Raw genomic sequence first — 15,320 nt, 5'->3', positions numbered from 1 at the left:
AAACCATGATTGTGTTTTTAAAACACAATCATGTGTGTTTTAAAACTCTGTGCCCCTGAACGTCTCACTTTTGTGGCTGTTTTCTATTGGAGCAGAAGTTGAGTTAAGACACGTCAGGACTGCCACGAAACGCAACCCGGAGATTGACAGCTCTTCGACCAATCACAGAACGAGTCTGCTTCGCTATGTAGCGTGACGACACAAGAGAAGCACCAATCACAGCTCAGGATCTGGGAGGGGCTGGTCTGTTGACAGGAAGCGTACGGGGCGGAATCACCACAACCTGTGTGCTTGTAGTTTAGCCTGACAAACAGAGGGTTTCACATTCGTTCACCCGTCGGACGTGTGTGGACTTAAATTATGCGTTTAAAGACCGAGCCGGGGCAAAGATGCAATGGAGGTCAATAGTAGTTGGTCTGGTCGTATTGAGACTGTCCCTCAGCTGTGTGCTGTGGCTAGCTTTCGGACTGGGACCTAACGTTAGCTGCGGGTTCAACTTCCCACTCAGTTTCGGTTTGCACAAATTAGACTTGTTATTCAGGGACGAAAAGGGGACCGACCCGAGGGCTAATTCGTGGTCTCAGCGAATACACGGCCACAGACATGAGGAGGTGGCGACCACCTGTGCGAAGGTGGGAGAGGGGTCCCACAGGAGATCCTACCTGAGCTTCTTCGATGGCAACAAGGACGAGTACGTGCGGAGATACAGCTCCTTCCCAGATACCCTGAAAGCCAAAATGAAGGACATGGCGAAGGAAATGTTTTATTTCGGGTATGACAATTACATGAAACATGCCTTTCCCGAGGACGAGCTGAATCCCATTGACTGTGAGGGGAGGGGACCAGACGTGCAAAACCCGTGAGTCATTCAAAGCTGACTACCTGCACCTGCAGGTTAATGCTTTCTATAAGACAAGTGTGTTATTTGTTGTGCTGTCAGTGGAGTGGCACTCTGAACTGCACAGCACACCCAGGCTTCATGACAGACAGTTGCATCCTAACTGTCCTCTGCAGACTCTATTTGCATGTACTTTGTAATCATATTAGCCTGTAGTGTAATCCTACTGATGACAGTGCTGCCCGCTGCTGCTCACTGTTTCAGGCACCTTTGCATAAGACACAACACAAGGTCCAAAACTGGGATCCAGGTACCACTGAAGGAGCCTTGATGAGGGTCCAGGGGGGCTCTGGCACATTAAGGGAGTGCTGAATGTCTTCATCACATCATGCATTTGATATTTGGATAGTGAAACCTCATGGAAATATGAAATCTAATGAAGGTAGAAAAAATATAATATAAACATAATTCCATTATTAATATAGCTGCTTTAGTTGATTGTTTGGTCTATTAAATGTCAGGAAATAGTAAAAAGAAATGTCTATCTCATTTTCCCACAGCCCCAGGTAGGAAGGACTGCAACTAACAATTATTTTCAGTATTGAATAAGGCGGCGATTATTTTCAGGATGAATCATTATAAATAAATATATGATTATAATTATATGATTCTTTATTATTATTTAATTTTATTATAAAGTATCATTATAAATAAATATGATTATAATTATATGATTTTTTATTATTATTTTATTTTATTATATTATATTTTTATTTATTCTATTTTTTAAAATATTTTATTTGTATTTATTATATTTTAAGACATTTTATTTTATTATACTATATTTTGTTTCTTATTCTTTTTTATTTTATTTATTATAATTATATGATTATGAATGAATAATTTAGTCCATATAATTTAAAAAAAAAACAAACTGAAAAATGCTCAAACACTTTCCTAGAGCCCAAAGTGACGTCTTCACTTTGCTTTTTCTGTCCAACCAGCAGTCCAAAATCTAAAGATGCCTCATTAACTATCAAAAATGAATTAAAAAAAGCAGCAAATCCTCACATTTAAGAGGCTGGAACCAGCAAATGTTTGACAATTTTGCCTGAAAAATGACACACAATCAATCAACTACCAAAATAGTTGGCGATTCATTATCTTTGAGTCCACCAGTTGTTGCAGCTTTATGGGTGACATCTACAAATTACTTGTGTGCACAATCAAAACCCCATGGATAATCTGTTTTTTATTGCGAAAGTCTAAAACTGCCAGGAAATTGATAAGCTGGAGCCAGTTATTATGTGTCATTTTTGTTAAGAAATAAAAAGACTCAAAGTGGCTTGAATGATTTATTGAATATCCAAATAATTTCCGATGAATTGTTTGTCGATTAAGTACTTGGTTAACCAACATCACGCTCAACCAGGAATGAAAAGAGAGAAGGAAATCGAGCATGCAAGAGAAGTGTTTGCATATCCAGATCCCCAGTTTAATGTCTTGCTCAGGGGAGTAAAACGCACAGATGCTTTGTCTTTCAGTGTAGCTGAAACACCTGTGCATGTTATTCCCCTGTGCTGAACATTCAAACAGAACGAGTAGGATTACACTACAGTATGTCAGCTATAAGATTTCCCTCCCTGTACTGTTAATTTAGACGTTTAGAGTAGAAGCATACAATGTGACACTCGTGCAGTATTTGCATGAAGTGTGTAATAGACCAAAAATAAGATAACTGAGGTTAAGATATATTAGATTATTGTTTTAACAGAAGCAAATTTGACCTTACATAAAAGCAAGTCTGTATATTAATTACAGGAAAACATATTTTGTGCTCAGCCATTGTGGTATCTGACCATGCAGGTAGTTTCCAAACTCTTCTTTAGATGCAGCAGGACAGAGAGGTTTTCAGTTAAAATATGAATCTGTGTTTTTATTGTTTTGTTTTATTGCTGTGTACAGTGTCCTTGAGTGTTCTGAAAGGCGCTTATAAATAAAATGTATTATTATTATTATGTGAATGATGAAATAAATCCTCATTATCTGTAGCTGTTATATCAGCAATGTTACCCATCAACATTCTTCTCAGTCACTTGATGGAAATGTGCAACATTTTTGAGTAGAAGTGAAATTGCCCTGCCACATGAGAGACACAGAGTTACAACAAAATAATGATGCCTGTGCTGGAGCTAGAATAATATATCAATATTAGATCATCAGAACATTTATCGTCAGTTATTTTGATGATTCGCTTTCCAAACAAAAATGCCCAACATTTAATGAATAGAGAACATAATCATTAGATAAACTGATAATGAAGATAATTGTTAGTTGCAGTCTTAGCCTGTTTGTGAGGGGAATAACCACCTATTGTCTTCACATCAGCTGTAGCTGTTGCTTTAATAGTCTCTCAGGAGTCCTGAAGTGTTTGCGGTGTGATGTCAGATAATTCAGGAAGGAAACCCTCTACTCATGATGCTAATTACAATTTACATATACAGTACAGGCCAAAAGTTTGGACACACCTTCTCATTCAATGCGTTTTCTTTATTTTCATGACTATTTACATTGTAGATTCTCACTGAAGGCATCAAAACTATGAATGAACACATGTGGAGTTATGTACTTAACAAAAAAAGGTGAAATAACTGAAAACATGTTTTATATTCTAGTTTCTTCAAAATAGCCACCCTTTGCTCTGATTACTGCTTTGCACACTCTTGGCATTCTCTCCATGAGCTTCAAGAGGTAGTCACCTGAAATGGTTTTCCAACAGTCTTGAAGGAGTTCCCAGAGGTGTTTAGCACTTGTTGGCCCCTTTGCCTTCACTCTGCGGTCCAGCTCACCCCAAACCATCTCGATTGGGTTCAGGTCCGGTGACTGTGGAGGCCAGGTCATCTGCCGCAGCACTCCATCACTCTCCTTCTTGGTCAAATAGCCCTTACACAGCCTGGAGGTGTGTTTGGGGTCACTGTCCTGTTGAAAAATAAATGATCGTCCAACTAAACGCAAACCGGATGGGATGGCATGTCGCTGCAGGATGCTGTGGTAGCCATGCTGGTTCAGTGTGCCTTCAATTTTGAATAAATCCCCAACAGTGTCACCAGCAAAACACCCCCACACCATCACACCTCCTCCTCCATGCTTCACAGTGGGAACCAGGCATGTGGAATCCATCCGTTCACCTTTTCTGCGTCTCACAAAGACACGGCGGTTGGAACCAAAGATCTCAGATTTGGACTCATCAGACCAAAGCACAGATTTCCGCTGGTCTAATGTCCATTCCTTGTGTTTCTTGGCCCAAACAAATCTCTTCTGCTTGTTGCCTCTCCTTAGCAGTGGTTTCCTAGCAGCTATTTGACCATGAAGGCCTGATTGGCGCAGTCTCCTCTTAACAGTTGTTCTAGAGATGGGTCTGCTGCTAGAACTCTGTGTGGCATTCATCTGGTCTCTGATCTGAGCTGCTGTTAACTTGCGATTTCTGAGGCTGGTGACTTGGATGAACTTATCCTCAGAAGCAGAGGTGACTCTTGGTCTTCCTTTCCTGGGTCGGTCCTCATGTGTGCCAGTTTCATTGTAGCGCTTGATGGTTTTTGCGACTCCACTTGGGGACACATTTAAAGTTTTTGCAATTTTCCAGACTGACTGACCTTCATTTCTTAAAGTAATGATGGCCACTCGTTTTTCTTTAGTTAGCTGATTGGTTCTTGCCATAATATGAATTTTAACAGTTGTCCAATAGGGCTGTCGGCTGTGTATTAACCTGACTTCTGCACAACACAACTGATGGTCCCAACCCCATTGATAAAGCAAGAAATTCCACTAATTAACCCTGATAAGGCACACCTGTGAAGTGGAAACCATTTCAGGTGACTACCTCTTGAAGCTCATGGAGAGAATGCCAAGAGTGTGCAAAGCAGTAATCAGAGCAAAGGGTGGCTATTTTGAAGAAACTAGAATATAAAACATGTTTTCAGTTATTTCACCTTTTTTTGTTAAGTACATAACTCCACATGTGTTCATTCATAGTTTTGATGCCTTCAGTGAGAATCTACAATGTAAATAGTCATGAAAATAAAGAAAACGCATTGAATGAGAAAGTGTGTCCAAACTTTTGGCCTGTACTGTATTTTAAATGTTTTTATTTTCTCTCCATCCCATCTGCTAAGATAAGATTTTGCCCTCATGTCTGCACAACACTGTACAATGTTGTTGAATTTAAAAGGTGCGATTTCACTTGTCTGACACCAAGTCTGTTTCACTGCTTTAACTTCAGGTCGAACATCAACATAAATGACGTTTTGGGGAACTACTCCCTTACACTGATTGACACCTTAGACACCCTACTGGTAAGTTATACTCAGTTACTGTGTCTTTATGTCGCATAATGTCCTGCAAACTCAGCAGAGTTTAGAAACTTCTCTAAGAGTTAAAAAGGAAAGAATCTGTGCAGAATTTATTAAAACTTGTTACCCACTGTAAGATTAGAAAGCAACTTGATCCATTTTGTGAGGTAGAAAATGTTTTTTTTCTCCTCATGACTTTAACAGCACCTGTTTTGCAAAAGCAGGGTTTTGTACTGTATGCAGTGGCACAGTGGAAAAGTGGAACAGTGGTTAGCATTTCCTGTGTTGTAAGTTGGGTGTTTTCTGCCACTCTTAACACTTCCTGTGACATGGAGTCAGGTGGAGCAGAGTTTCTGAACTGCCTGTGTCAGTGCAGGGCATCTCCTGAGACACCAAAATCATTTCTGCACACAAACGAACACGCACCAGACTATTTTATGAAGTTGTAACTGGATGGCTTCAGAGCTTCTTTACAATAGTTTCTATCTATAATGGTAAGAATATAATTTGACTCAAATACCTGGAAGCCTCTCAGTGTAAATGCCAAATGAGCTTGTTGATAGAGTAAACTGTGGTTACATAATGTGGTGTTTCTCTGCAGGTGCTCGGCAATGTGACAGAGTTCCAGAGAGCTGTCAAGCTGGTTATAGATACTGTATCTTTTGACAAGGACTCCACTGTGCAGGTTTTCGAGGCAAACATCAGGTACAAATGTCACTACACAAGAAGAACTTTACATGAGCGATATTTTGGGCGACATTCTCTAAATTTCTGAATTATTTAAAATATGGAACATTCAATACACAAATTATGTGAGACTTTCTCAAAAACCCTCAAATGTGACCATTTCAAACTGACGACTGCTTTTACTTTCTTTATGCACTCAGTAAACTTATACTTAGGCCTCGCCCTGTCATGATAGCTACATTACTGACTTATCGAGGTCGCCATAAATTAATGTCATGTTCATATATCGTGCGGTAATGTTGTTGTGTTAACTTGCATTTTTTTGTAGCTGTTGTTTCACATTTAATCTTGATCAATCTTGATTGTGATCATTTTATGATTAGGTATGTAGCCCTAACCTAAGTGGACTTTTTAATTGTTTCTGAATTAATAAATAATGCTGGCCAAAGATGACAGTTTCAAATTGACGGGCTGTTTCCATGAGGTCCATAGTAATAAACAGTTTGACATGTGATTTTTTTCACAATCAGTCTCTGTGTTGAACCCCAGATGAATATTTCTCTCATCTTTTGAAGGATCCTGGGAAGCCTTATCTCATCTCACATCCTGCTGACGGACCCAAAACATCCATTCGGCAAGGTCAGCTTTGATGGTTATGATAATGAGCTGCTTCACTTGGCTCATGACTTGGCTGTCCGCTTACTGCCGGCCTTTGAGAACACCAGCACAGGCATTCCTTACCCCAGGGTGAGTGAGACTGTTTATTAGAGGTTCACTGTACAAGAGTCCTGCTAAAATACAGACAAGGGTTTCAAACTGTCATAGCTCTGCCTAAAGTAGTTATGGAAGTTGCATGACTTAGCATCTTTATTGATTTGTACCTGAAATGCAGGTGAACCTGAAGACTGGAGTTCCTGCTGATAGCATCAATGAGACGTGTACTGCAGGAGCCGGGTCCCTGCTGGTGGAGTTTGGGATTTTGAGCCGCTTGATTGGAGATTCCACATTTGAGTGGGTGGCCAGACGAGCTGTCAGAGCTCTGTGGAACTTGAGGAGCAACGAAACCGGTCTGTTAGGTAAGTAAAGCTGTGTAGCTTCTCCTTGTTCCTTGATTTCTTTCTTGCTTATTTAAGCTTCTATCCAGCATGGTTAAAGGAACAGTTCACCCCAGAATCAAAAATACATATTTTTCCTTTAACCTGTAATGCTATTTATTAATCTAGATTGTTTTGGTGTGAGCTGCCGAATGTTTTTTGGTGGTTTAAGTGCCATCTAGTGCATTATCTTTTTAAAAAAGGCAGACAACTCTATGGTCGATATCTCCAACACTCATCAACTCACACCAGATCTGTCTAGACTGATAAATGGCACCACGTGTGAGAAGATTTCTAGGGTGAACTGTCCCTTCAAGTCCACAACATATAAACACAATACCGACAATTATCATAGCATTTAAAGCATTTATCTCCGATATCTGTTTCTCCCTCTCCAGGGAATGTAGTAAACATCCAAACAGGCCAGTGGGTGGGCAAGCAGAGTGGTCTTGGAGCCGGTATGGACTCCTTCTATGAGTATTTGCTGAAATCGTACATCCTTTTTGGTGAGAAAGAGGACTACAGGATGTTCCAAGCTGCTTACGAGAGCATTCAGAACCACATGAGGAGAGGGTGAGTCCCACACTGAAAGAATGCAACACAATGCGTGCACTCTGGGTGTGTTGGTGGCTTTAGGGAGCTCCACATGAAGCTGCACCTGAAACTGGGAAACTGTCGCAGCTATGTAAACCAATCTCTCTCCGGGATTGGCCAATAAAAGAGGAATTAAAACTGCTGACATGTTTAACAGTATTGTGTTTCTTATGGAGGGATGTGGAAAGCTAGCTGAGACTTGAGGATGTTATGACCTGTCTGGTGGAACATCTGCACTCACACGTAGTCACACAGGAACGCAACACTTTGTTTCACCTTAGCAACTGCTGATAAATAGCCCTGAAGTAAGAGACAAAACCTTCAGCTGGTCAGTGGCAAACAGCAGGAGAATGTCAGGAGCACTGTGGCTGCTTTTATATGAAAATATACAAACATATAATTAGGATTATGATATAAAAAGAGCAAACAAACTCAGACTTTGGCTTTGTTCATTACATTACAACATTACAAGCAAATGTGGCCCAAACATTTTTTTTTGTTCTCATGTGACACAGATATCATTTTTAGTAGTAGTGAGTAGTGTGGACACAGAAATATGACTTTTATTTTCAATCAGATCAGGGCCACTTTCATGTGTGGTCTTAAATCTTATGCATATCTGATCATCTGAGAAAAATCTCCACATTAGGTCACATGTATCTCCAAATGTGGGTCACTTCTGTCCTTTTAATAACACAGAGAAAATCATACATGCTCTTATATCCTCCTTCCTTGGTTACCTTAATGCCTTGTTCACCTGCCGAAACAATCGCTCTACACACCAGCGCCAAATTGTTCAAAATTCAGCAGCTAGACTTACAGAATGTTCCTCACACATCACACCTATTTTTGCCTCCCTGCGCTGGCTTCCAGTCTCTTTCAGAATCCATTTTAAAGTACTTTTAATCACATATAAGGCTCTCAATGATCTGGCATAGGAGTATATAATCAAATCAAATCCAAATCTTTAATTGACTTTAATTGTCATCTCAGAAAACATACAACAGTAATGCAGGTAAAACGAAACAGTATTCATGAGGGGTCGTTCCAACACTGAATTTAAAATAGACATCAGTAAAATATAAGAAACCTCTAACTATACAGCAGTAAATCACAAACTAAAAGCCCAGTATGACACTTGCACATCACACATCAGCAGTGACCATATAACTGAGCTTCTCAAACTGTAACATCCAAACAGGCCCCTCAGGTCTGCTAGTCTGGGTCTTCTAACTGTTCCAGAGTCCAGGTTAAAGAAAAAGGGCGATCAAGCCTTTTCAGTTCTCACGTCTCGGCTTTGGAACAGCCTCCCATTGAGCATCAGATCAGCTGACTCCATTCACATCTGTAAAGCTCATCGGAAAACTTACTTTTACATATTGGCCTTTCCTGAAAGTTGATAAGACTTATTGTGTGTATGGGAGTGTGTGTATTTGCAGCCATGTGTATATGTATGCATGCTTACAGGTATATATGTTGGTGTAGGCATATGTATATGCTTATGTTTTATTAGTTTCATTTTTGTTTTGTATTTTCCTCACCTTTGTGCTTTCAGCTTGAAAAGTGCACTACAAATACAGTTATTATTATCATTATCACCATGCAGCTGCTGTCAGAACAGTCATATTGGAATTTATGTGTTTTTTAAACAACGGATTTCACTGTGCAGGCGCAGATAGTGTCAGAGCAGTCTGTTGAAACTGAAGAACGTTGCTAGTTACTTTCTGATGGGGACAGTCTTGTTGTTAGGCACTGACAGGGATCTTGGAATGTAGTCCTGAGCATTGCTTAAGTTTTGGAGTAATGGTTTCTGTGTGAAACCTTCCAAATCGCAGCCCCACTTCTATTGCACCCACACCTCTCTCCCTCTATTCTAACCCTCATCCTCAACATATGACAGATTGACCTCTGCAGCAAATCATTTGTAAAATGAACACTTACACCGCTATGTCATTAATTTCTTCCCAAATGCCTGTCTTGCAAACGTGATCTTTCTTGTTGTTTTTCCAGAATGCATGTGTGTTATGTTATTGGTTGCATATGAGATGTTTCAGGGCAGAGATCCGTTCACACTGATGTCAGATATGGGTGAAATGTGAATGTGAACAGTCCAGGCAAAGGGAAAAAATTAGACATTGAGCATTAAGTCCTGTAATGTGAACATGTATTTAGTCATATGACATATTGTGAACCCTCTTCCGTCTCTGTGTTTTTCCAGGAGAGAGTCGTGTAATGAAGGAGAGGGTGACCCGCCTCTCTATGTTAATGTGAACATGTTCAGTGGTGAGATAATGAACACCTGGATTGACTCCCTCCAGGCCTTCTTCCCTGGGCTGCAGGTCAGATTATGTGCATGTTGTGACAGATTTAAAATACGAGTGTAAAATATGTGTTCAACTAAAGTGAGGTGTTGTGCACTAGGTGCTCAATGGGGATGTAGATAATGCAATTTGCCTGCACGCCTTCTACTATGCCATCTGGAAGCGCTTTGGGGCTCTGCCAGAGAGATACAACTGGCAGCTGCAGGCTCCTGATGTGCTCTTCTACCCCTTAAGGCCAGAGCTGGTGGAGTCAACCTATCTGCTGTACCAGGTACCGACCTGCAAACACAACATGGCTGCTAGTGGTTCGTTATCTTTTACTCAAGAGTTACTTTTCTTCCCACAGGCGACCAAAAATCCTTTCTATTTGCATGTTGGAATGGATATTCTTCAGAGCCTTGAGAAAAATGCCAAAGTCAGGTGAGGAACATGTGAAATATACTTTTTATTGAAAGGTTCACAGAGCTTTGATGTCCCTACTCTAAACTCATCTGTGTCACTTGCAGATGTGGGTACGCCACTCTCCACCATGTCGTGGACAAATCCAAAGAGGATCGCATGGAGAGCTTCTTCCTCAGTGAGACATGCAAATATCTTTACCTGGTAAGTTACAGCCAGAGCACGTCAGATATAAAGTTATGTTATATATGAATGTGAAAGAATGCTGTATGTGTGGGTTTTTTGGTGTGTCATGTTCAGTGTCATGGACTGGCCAGAAAACAGGGTAGTAATCAGTAGAAAGCAGCTTGGAGTCCTGTGACAACTTCATGGAGGTTACTTCCTTTTATATATCTCTTACTTATTTAGCTTCTCTTTCAAACGATGTTTAAGTGCTGCTTGGGCAGAGATGGATGGTATTTTGTTGTGATGCGTCATTGTATCTTGCTGGTAAACAGGCTAAAATTAGCACACACAGCAGGGTGTTTCCATCAATGCAGATTAGAGCTGGAGCTAATAAATACCTGTGACTACTGCAGAGGAATTTGACCTGGGTGTGACTGCTAAATGTAACCTTTCCTGTTACATTAAAAAGTCAGATGTTAGACACATATATTAATCAGAAAAAGATACATATTATGCACACACACTGTTGCTAATACACTTTTAAACATGCAAATCATTCATTGAGTGAATTGTAGAAGGGCCCCTGCAGCTTCCCAATCCACTGTGCTGCTTCCTCTTTGAGTAAAGTCACTGCATTTGGAAAGTGATTTATCAGTGGCTGCCATACATACGTATATGATGCTGCTCTCATTTCCCTTTTTGGAACTGAGTCTTTCCATGGGAAATACCCTGAAGATTTCTTTGTACCAATTGTGTTGCCAATAGGTTTTTTTTCTTGGATCCAATTTAAAAAAAAAAATGCATTTTCTTGCAAGGCAGAGAAGTTTATTCAGTAACTTAGATCTTTAAGAATCTAAGACTCTTGCTTTGGAGGGCAGTCCCAATAAAAACTGCAAGGATCTTTACAGATAATACATTTCAGAATCGTACTCAGCTCTTTGATTTGCATGAACAGAACACAAGTTTGATAAAATTTGGGATGTTCTGTGTTGTCTATGTCGTGCCTGATAATGCAATTCCTAACATCTATTACACAGAAGGAAGTGAGAGGCTGATATGTTATTCCCACCTATCCCACAATTTCCTATAGCAGACTGTTCAAGCTGAGCAAAGTGTTCACTGTAACCTAATTTCACTCCATTATCATGTTTTAAATCACTGCTGAAATGAATGTTTAGTTTTCACAGATTAAGTGATGGATTTTTTTTCAATCACTGCATTCACTCTTAGGAACTCAGTTATTTTTCCAAGAACTCAATGTTGTATTCTCAAATTACTTTTTTCAAGCAGCAGCTGCAAACCCAGACATATTTCATTTACAATGACATAAAACAGATAAAAGCAGCAAACTGATTATTAGTGTCTCTTAGAAACATCATTAGATACCCTTTAAATGTTGTCACATTATTAATATGTCAAGATACTCAATCAAAAATATAATCTCATCTGATTTTGTCAGTGTCACACAGCCATTGTCAGAATACAATTCAGACTAGGGATGTATGCGATTGGTTGACTGGATGCATCCTTTGCTTGTTGCCACCAGAAATACTAGTCTGAAAAACTTGTTATTAAAATGATCATTATTTTATGTGATTTTGTTTCCTCCATGAAAATGCCTTTTTAATAACCAGGCACGTTTCCTAAAGATTAATTCTCTTAAATAATATTATTTTAAATAAATGTTATTGTTAGCTTTTAGTTAGTGAGTTGTTGTTTTGTTATGTAGGATAATGCACAGTGTTCATAAAGCATTGCGCAAAGTGCCACACATTTCAGCATTATTTAAAATACGATTTGAAAAAAGTAATTTCGAATGGCTCATATAGGCAATATATTTTTATTTATACTTTAAACTGTGCTCAATTTTGACTTTTCTGAGTGTTTTTCTCACTTTTAGGACTAGTAGACTATTTTAATAATAATAATAATAATAATAATACATTTTATTTATAGAGTGCTTTTTATGGTACTCAAAGACACTTTGCATTAGTTAAAACAATTATAAAATAGAACATAAAATACACACATCATTCGCACATTTAAAGACATTTTGAAAAGATAAGTTTTGATGAGTGATGCGAACTGGAAGAGGTCAGTGCAGTCTTAAATTTGTTTTGGGGAACTCTAAATGTCAGAGAAATCAGTCATTAGGCACATTCCCAATTCAGACCCACTTTTGGCTCAACTCTCTCCACACTGTCATATACACAAAAAATGTCTCTTGCATTGCAGCTGTTTGATGAGGACAACCCACTTCACAAATCCGATAACAAGTACATCTTCACGACAGAGGGCCATGTTGTGCCTATAGATGAGCGTTTCAGGGAGAAACAGTGGAATGACTTGTCTCCTTGTGAAGAGGGAGTGCTGGCAGCACGAGAGCCAAACAGCAGGCCACCACCGAGCAACGACAGCAACGTAAGGCTTTCGTCCTTGCTCACTGTTCACCATTTTCATGTGCTACTTACAGTGTGATAATATTTCTCAAAATCGATTTTCTTAAAATTCACTTACATCGACTTCATATACATTCTTTGTGCCTTTTCTCTCTCTCACAGTGCGATAGGATTCCTGAGGAGCGACGGTACACTCTGCCATTAAAGAGCATCTACATGAGGCAGATCGATCACATGGTGGGACTTTTCTGAGTAAGAGGATGCATGTGGTGATATTGACATGAACAACAGACCTTCAGTACACACCCCCCCTCAGGTGCAGATGTGGATCCACTGTCGGTCAAAATCCTTGTCCCGTCTGCTCCGCTGCTCAGGATCCAGACAGGAAACTGACACTAAAGGAAACCTGAGAAAGCAGCTTGATTACTTGCTGTATTAATTAAACGTGTGTGTGGCTGTTTTCGCTCTTTGATGGGTGAGCATGTGGTCAACTAAGGTGAACAACTTTTTCTCTGGAAAACGAGTAGTCGTGCTCCAGTACTTATTGCCCGGTGACAAATTGAGACTGTGTGAGTGGATTTTAGAATTGCTGGTGTGTTTTTGTCTGTTAAGGTGTTGGTTCAGGTGTGAGTGTACCAATGTGTGTTTTTTGTGTGTATGCTTATTTGAAATTACAGCTGAGCTGTGAATCATATTGTGTTTATGGGAACAGTGCCATCTAGCCACACATATGTACAATGTATTGCCTATAAAAACACTTGCCTCTGTATAAACATGATGATTAGTGCCTCTCTGCAGCTGATTCACTCGACTAGATCAGTGCTTTTAAACAAGGGCTCCACGTTAACAGTTGATGACAGTGAGACAGAGGCTCAGGCTCTCGCTGTTTTAAAGTGCCTTTATTTTTTCTCGGTCTTTCTGGAAACTGTACAATGCATATTAGCTGTGGATAACATGGTCAAGTATTTGTTTCTTTTGAGGCCACTGTCAATATTGCACAATAGATGTCATTCCATGTGTATGTACAGTTTTACACTGATCATGACATTGAGCTCCTGTTTTTTTTAGACATGACGAAACAAGCCATAAAGTGTATTTTTTTAATGTCAATGAGCAAAAACGTTTGTTTTCCATCATTTTTCTGTCTGACGTATTTAATACACAGACTCTCCTGCATAGTTTATTCTTGTTAAGAGTTGATGGAAGTTGCCATTTGCAGTTTCTTTTCTGTTTCTCTGTCACATACTTGCACATCATCATACCTATTATTGTCATGTGGTGAGAACTCAGGGTTTAAAAGAAAAACAAATATCAATTAATTCTTTCATAAAAAAATAAAACTTTCTTAAAATGTTGCCTACAATGTCTTAGGATAGTCTTAGGTATTTATATTGCAAATCTTCCAACTTGGTTATGTGCGGTCAAAGAATAACCGCACTGAACTTAAGTACAGTCGTACTGTGAATACACATTATTGTTCCACACAGACACAAACTGTGTGTGGTGTCTCCTTGACTGTGATGTTCGATTCATGTACAGTTTAACCGAGGTGTCTCCTCTTTTTACCAAACATCCCAAGTGTCTGTAAAGCTCAGCAGAGCTTCAGGCTGCATGGCTCCATGACATCACAGCATCGGCATCTTCTTTGGCTTCGGGAGACAGCTGTTCATATTCTCAAGTGTTGTCTGAACTGCTTCAGGCCATAGAAATGATAACTCTGAGTTTTCAAATTGGCTGACATCACTCCAGCGCTTTGTCTCAGATTATCTTTGAAGAAATTGTATTACATTTTGGGAAATATGCTTGTTCACTTTATGCTGAGAGTTAAAGATTTATATTACTTGAAGCCATTTCCCAAATATGAGCGCAGCAGATCACAAATGTTTGTCACTCGAAAATTGCAGTCCTGCAGGACCCTGGCGTGCTTATAAAGTGGTCAGGAGTATGGTGTTAGTTTTAATGAGTTAAAAACATCCCAATTAATTCGCTAGAAATCGATCTCATATTGCAAATTTGGTGACATTGGCCCTATATAGTAAACATAAAGCTACCAACAGCAGCTGATTAGGTTTGTTTAGCACAAAGACAGAAAATAGGGAAACAGCTAGCTGAAATCGAACAAGATGTAACCTCTTAATGTGAACTGTAGAGATGCTTGTAGGTAAATTTTGTACATGGGCAGAGCCAGGCTAGCTGTTTACCTCTGTCCGCTGTCTTTGTGCTAAGCTATGCTAACTGGCTTCTAGCTGTAGCTTCGTATTTCGTGGTATCGATCTCCTTGTCTATCTTTTGGCAAGACAGCAATTTCCCGAAATGTTGAACTGTTCCTTTAATCAGTCTGAAATTACTGGTTAAGGCTGTTAAATTCTCAACATGAGTGGTTTCATAATGCCAGAAATAGAACCTGAAATATCCTGTGAAATTAATAAATGACAGATTATGAACAAGACAGGAGCTGTGTTGGTTTTTATTTG

The 15,320-nt window shown here is 39.5% G+C and overlaps 1 protein-coding gene across 1 annotated transcript; it reads left to right on the top strand.

Moving 5' to 3' along the window:
• The first annotated feature begins 247 nt into the window (after positions 1–247).
• edem1 (ER degradation enhancer, mannosidase alpha-like 1) lies at positions 248–15,295 on the top strand. The gene is made up of 12 exons (XM_033626801.2): positions 248–859; positions 5,118–5,190; positions 5,789–5,892; positions 6,450–6,621; positions 6,767–6,950; positions 7,367–7,541; positions 9,781–9,901; positions 9,984–10,154; positions 10,230–10,303; positions 10,390–10,486; positions 12,683–12,868; positions 13,009–15,295. The coding sequence occupies exons 1-12, from the start codon at positions 390–392 to the stop codon at positions 13,096–13,098; spliced, it is 1,917 nt and encodes a 638-aa protein (XP_033482692.1). The 5' UTR covers positions 248–389; the 3' UTR covers positions 13,099–15,295.
• Positions 15,296–15,320: the final 25 nt, after the last annotated feature.

The sequence above is a fragment of the Epinephelus lanceolatus genome, chromosome 1, assembly GCF_041903045.1.
Source record: "Epinephelus lanceolatus isolate andai-2023 chromosome 1, ASM4190304v1, whole genome shotgun sequence".
NCBI classification, from domain to species: Eukaryota; Metazoa; Chordata; class Actinopteri; order Perciformes; family Serranidae; genus Epinephelus; species Epinephelus lanceolatus.
Note: the sequence above shows the minus strand (reverse complement) of the source record. Positions and strands in the feature narration are given on the sequence as shown.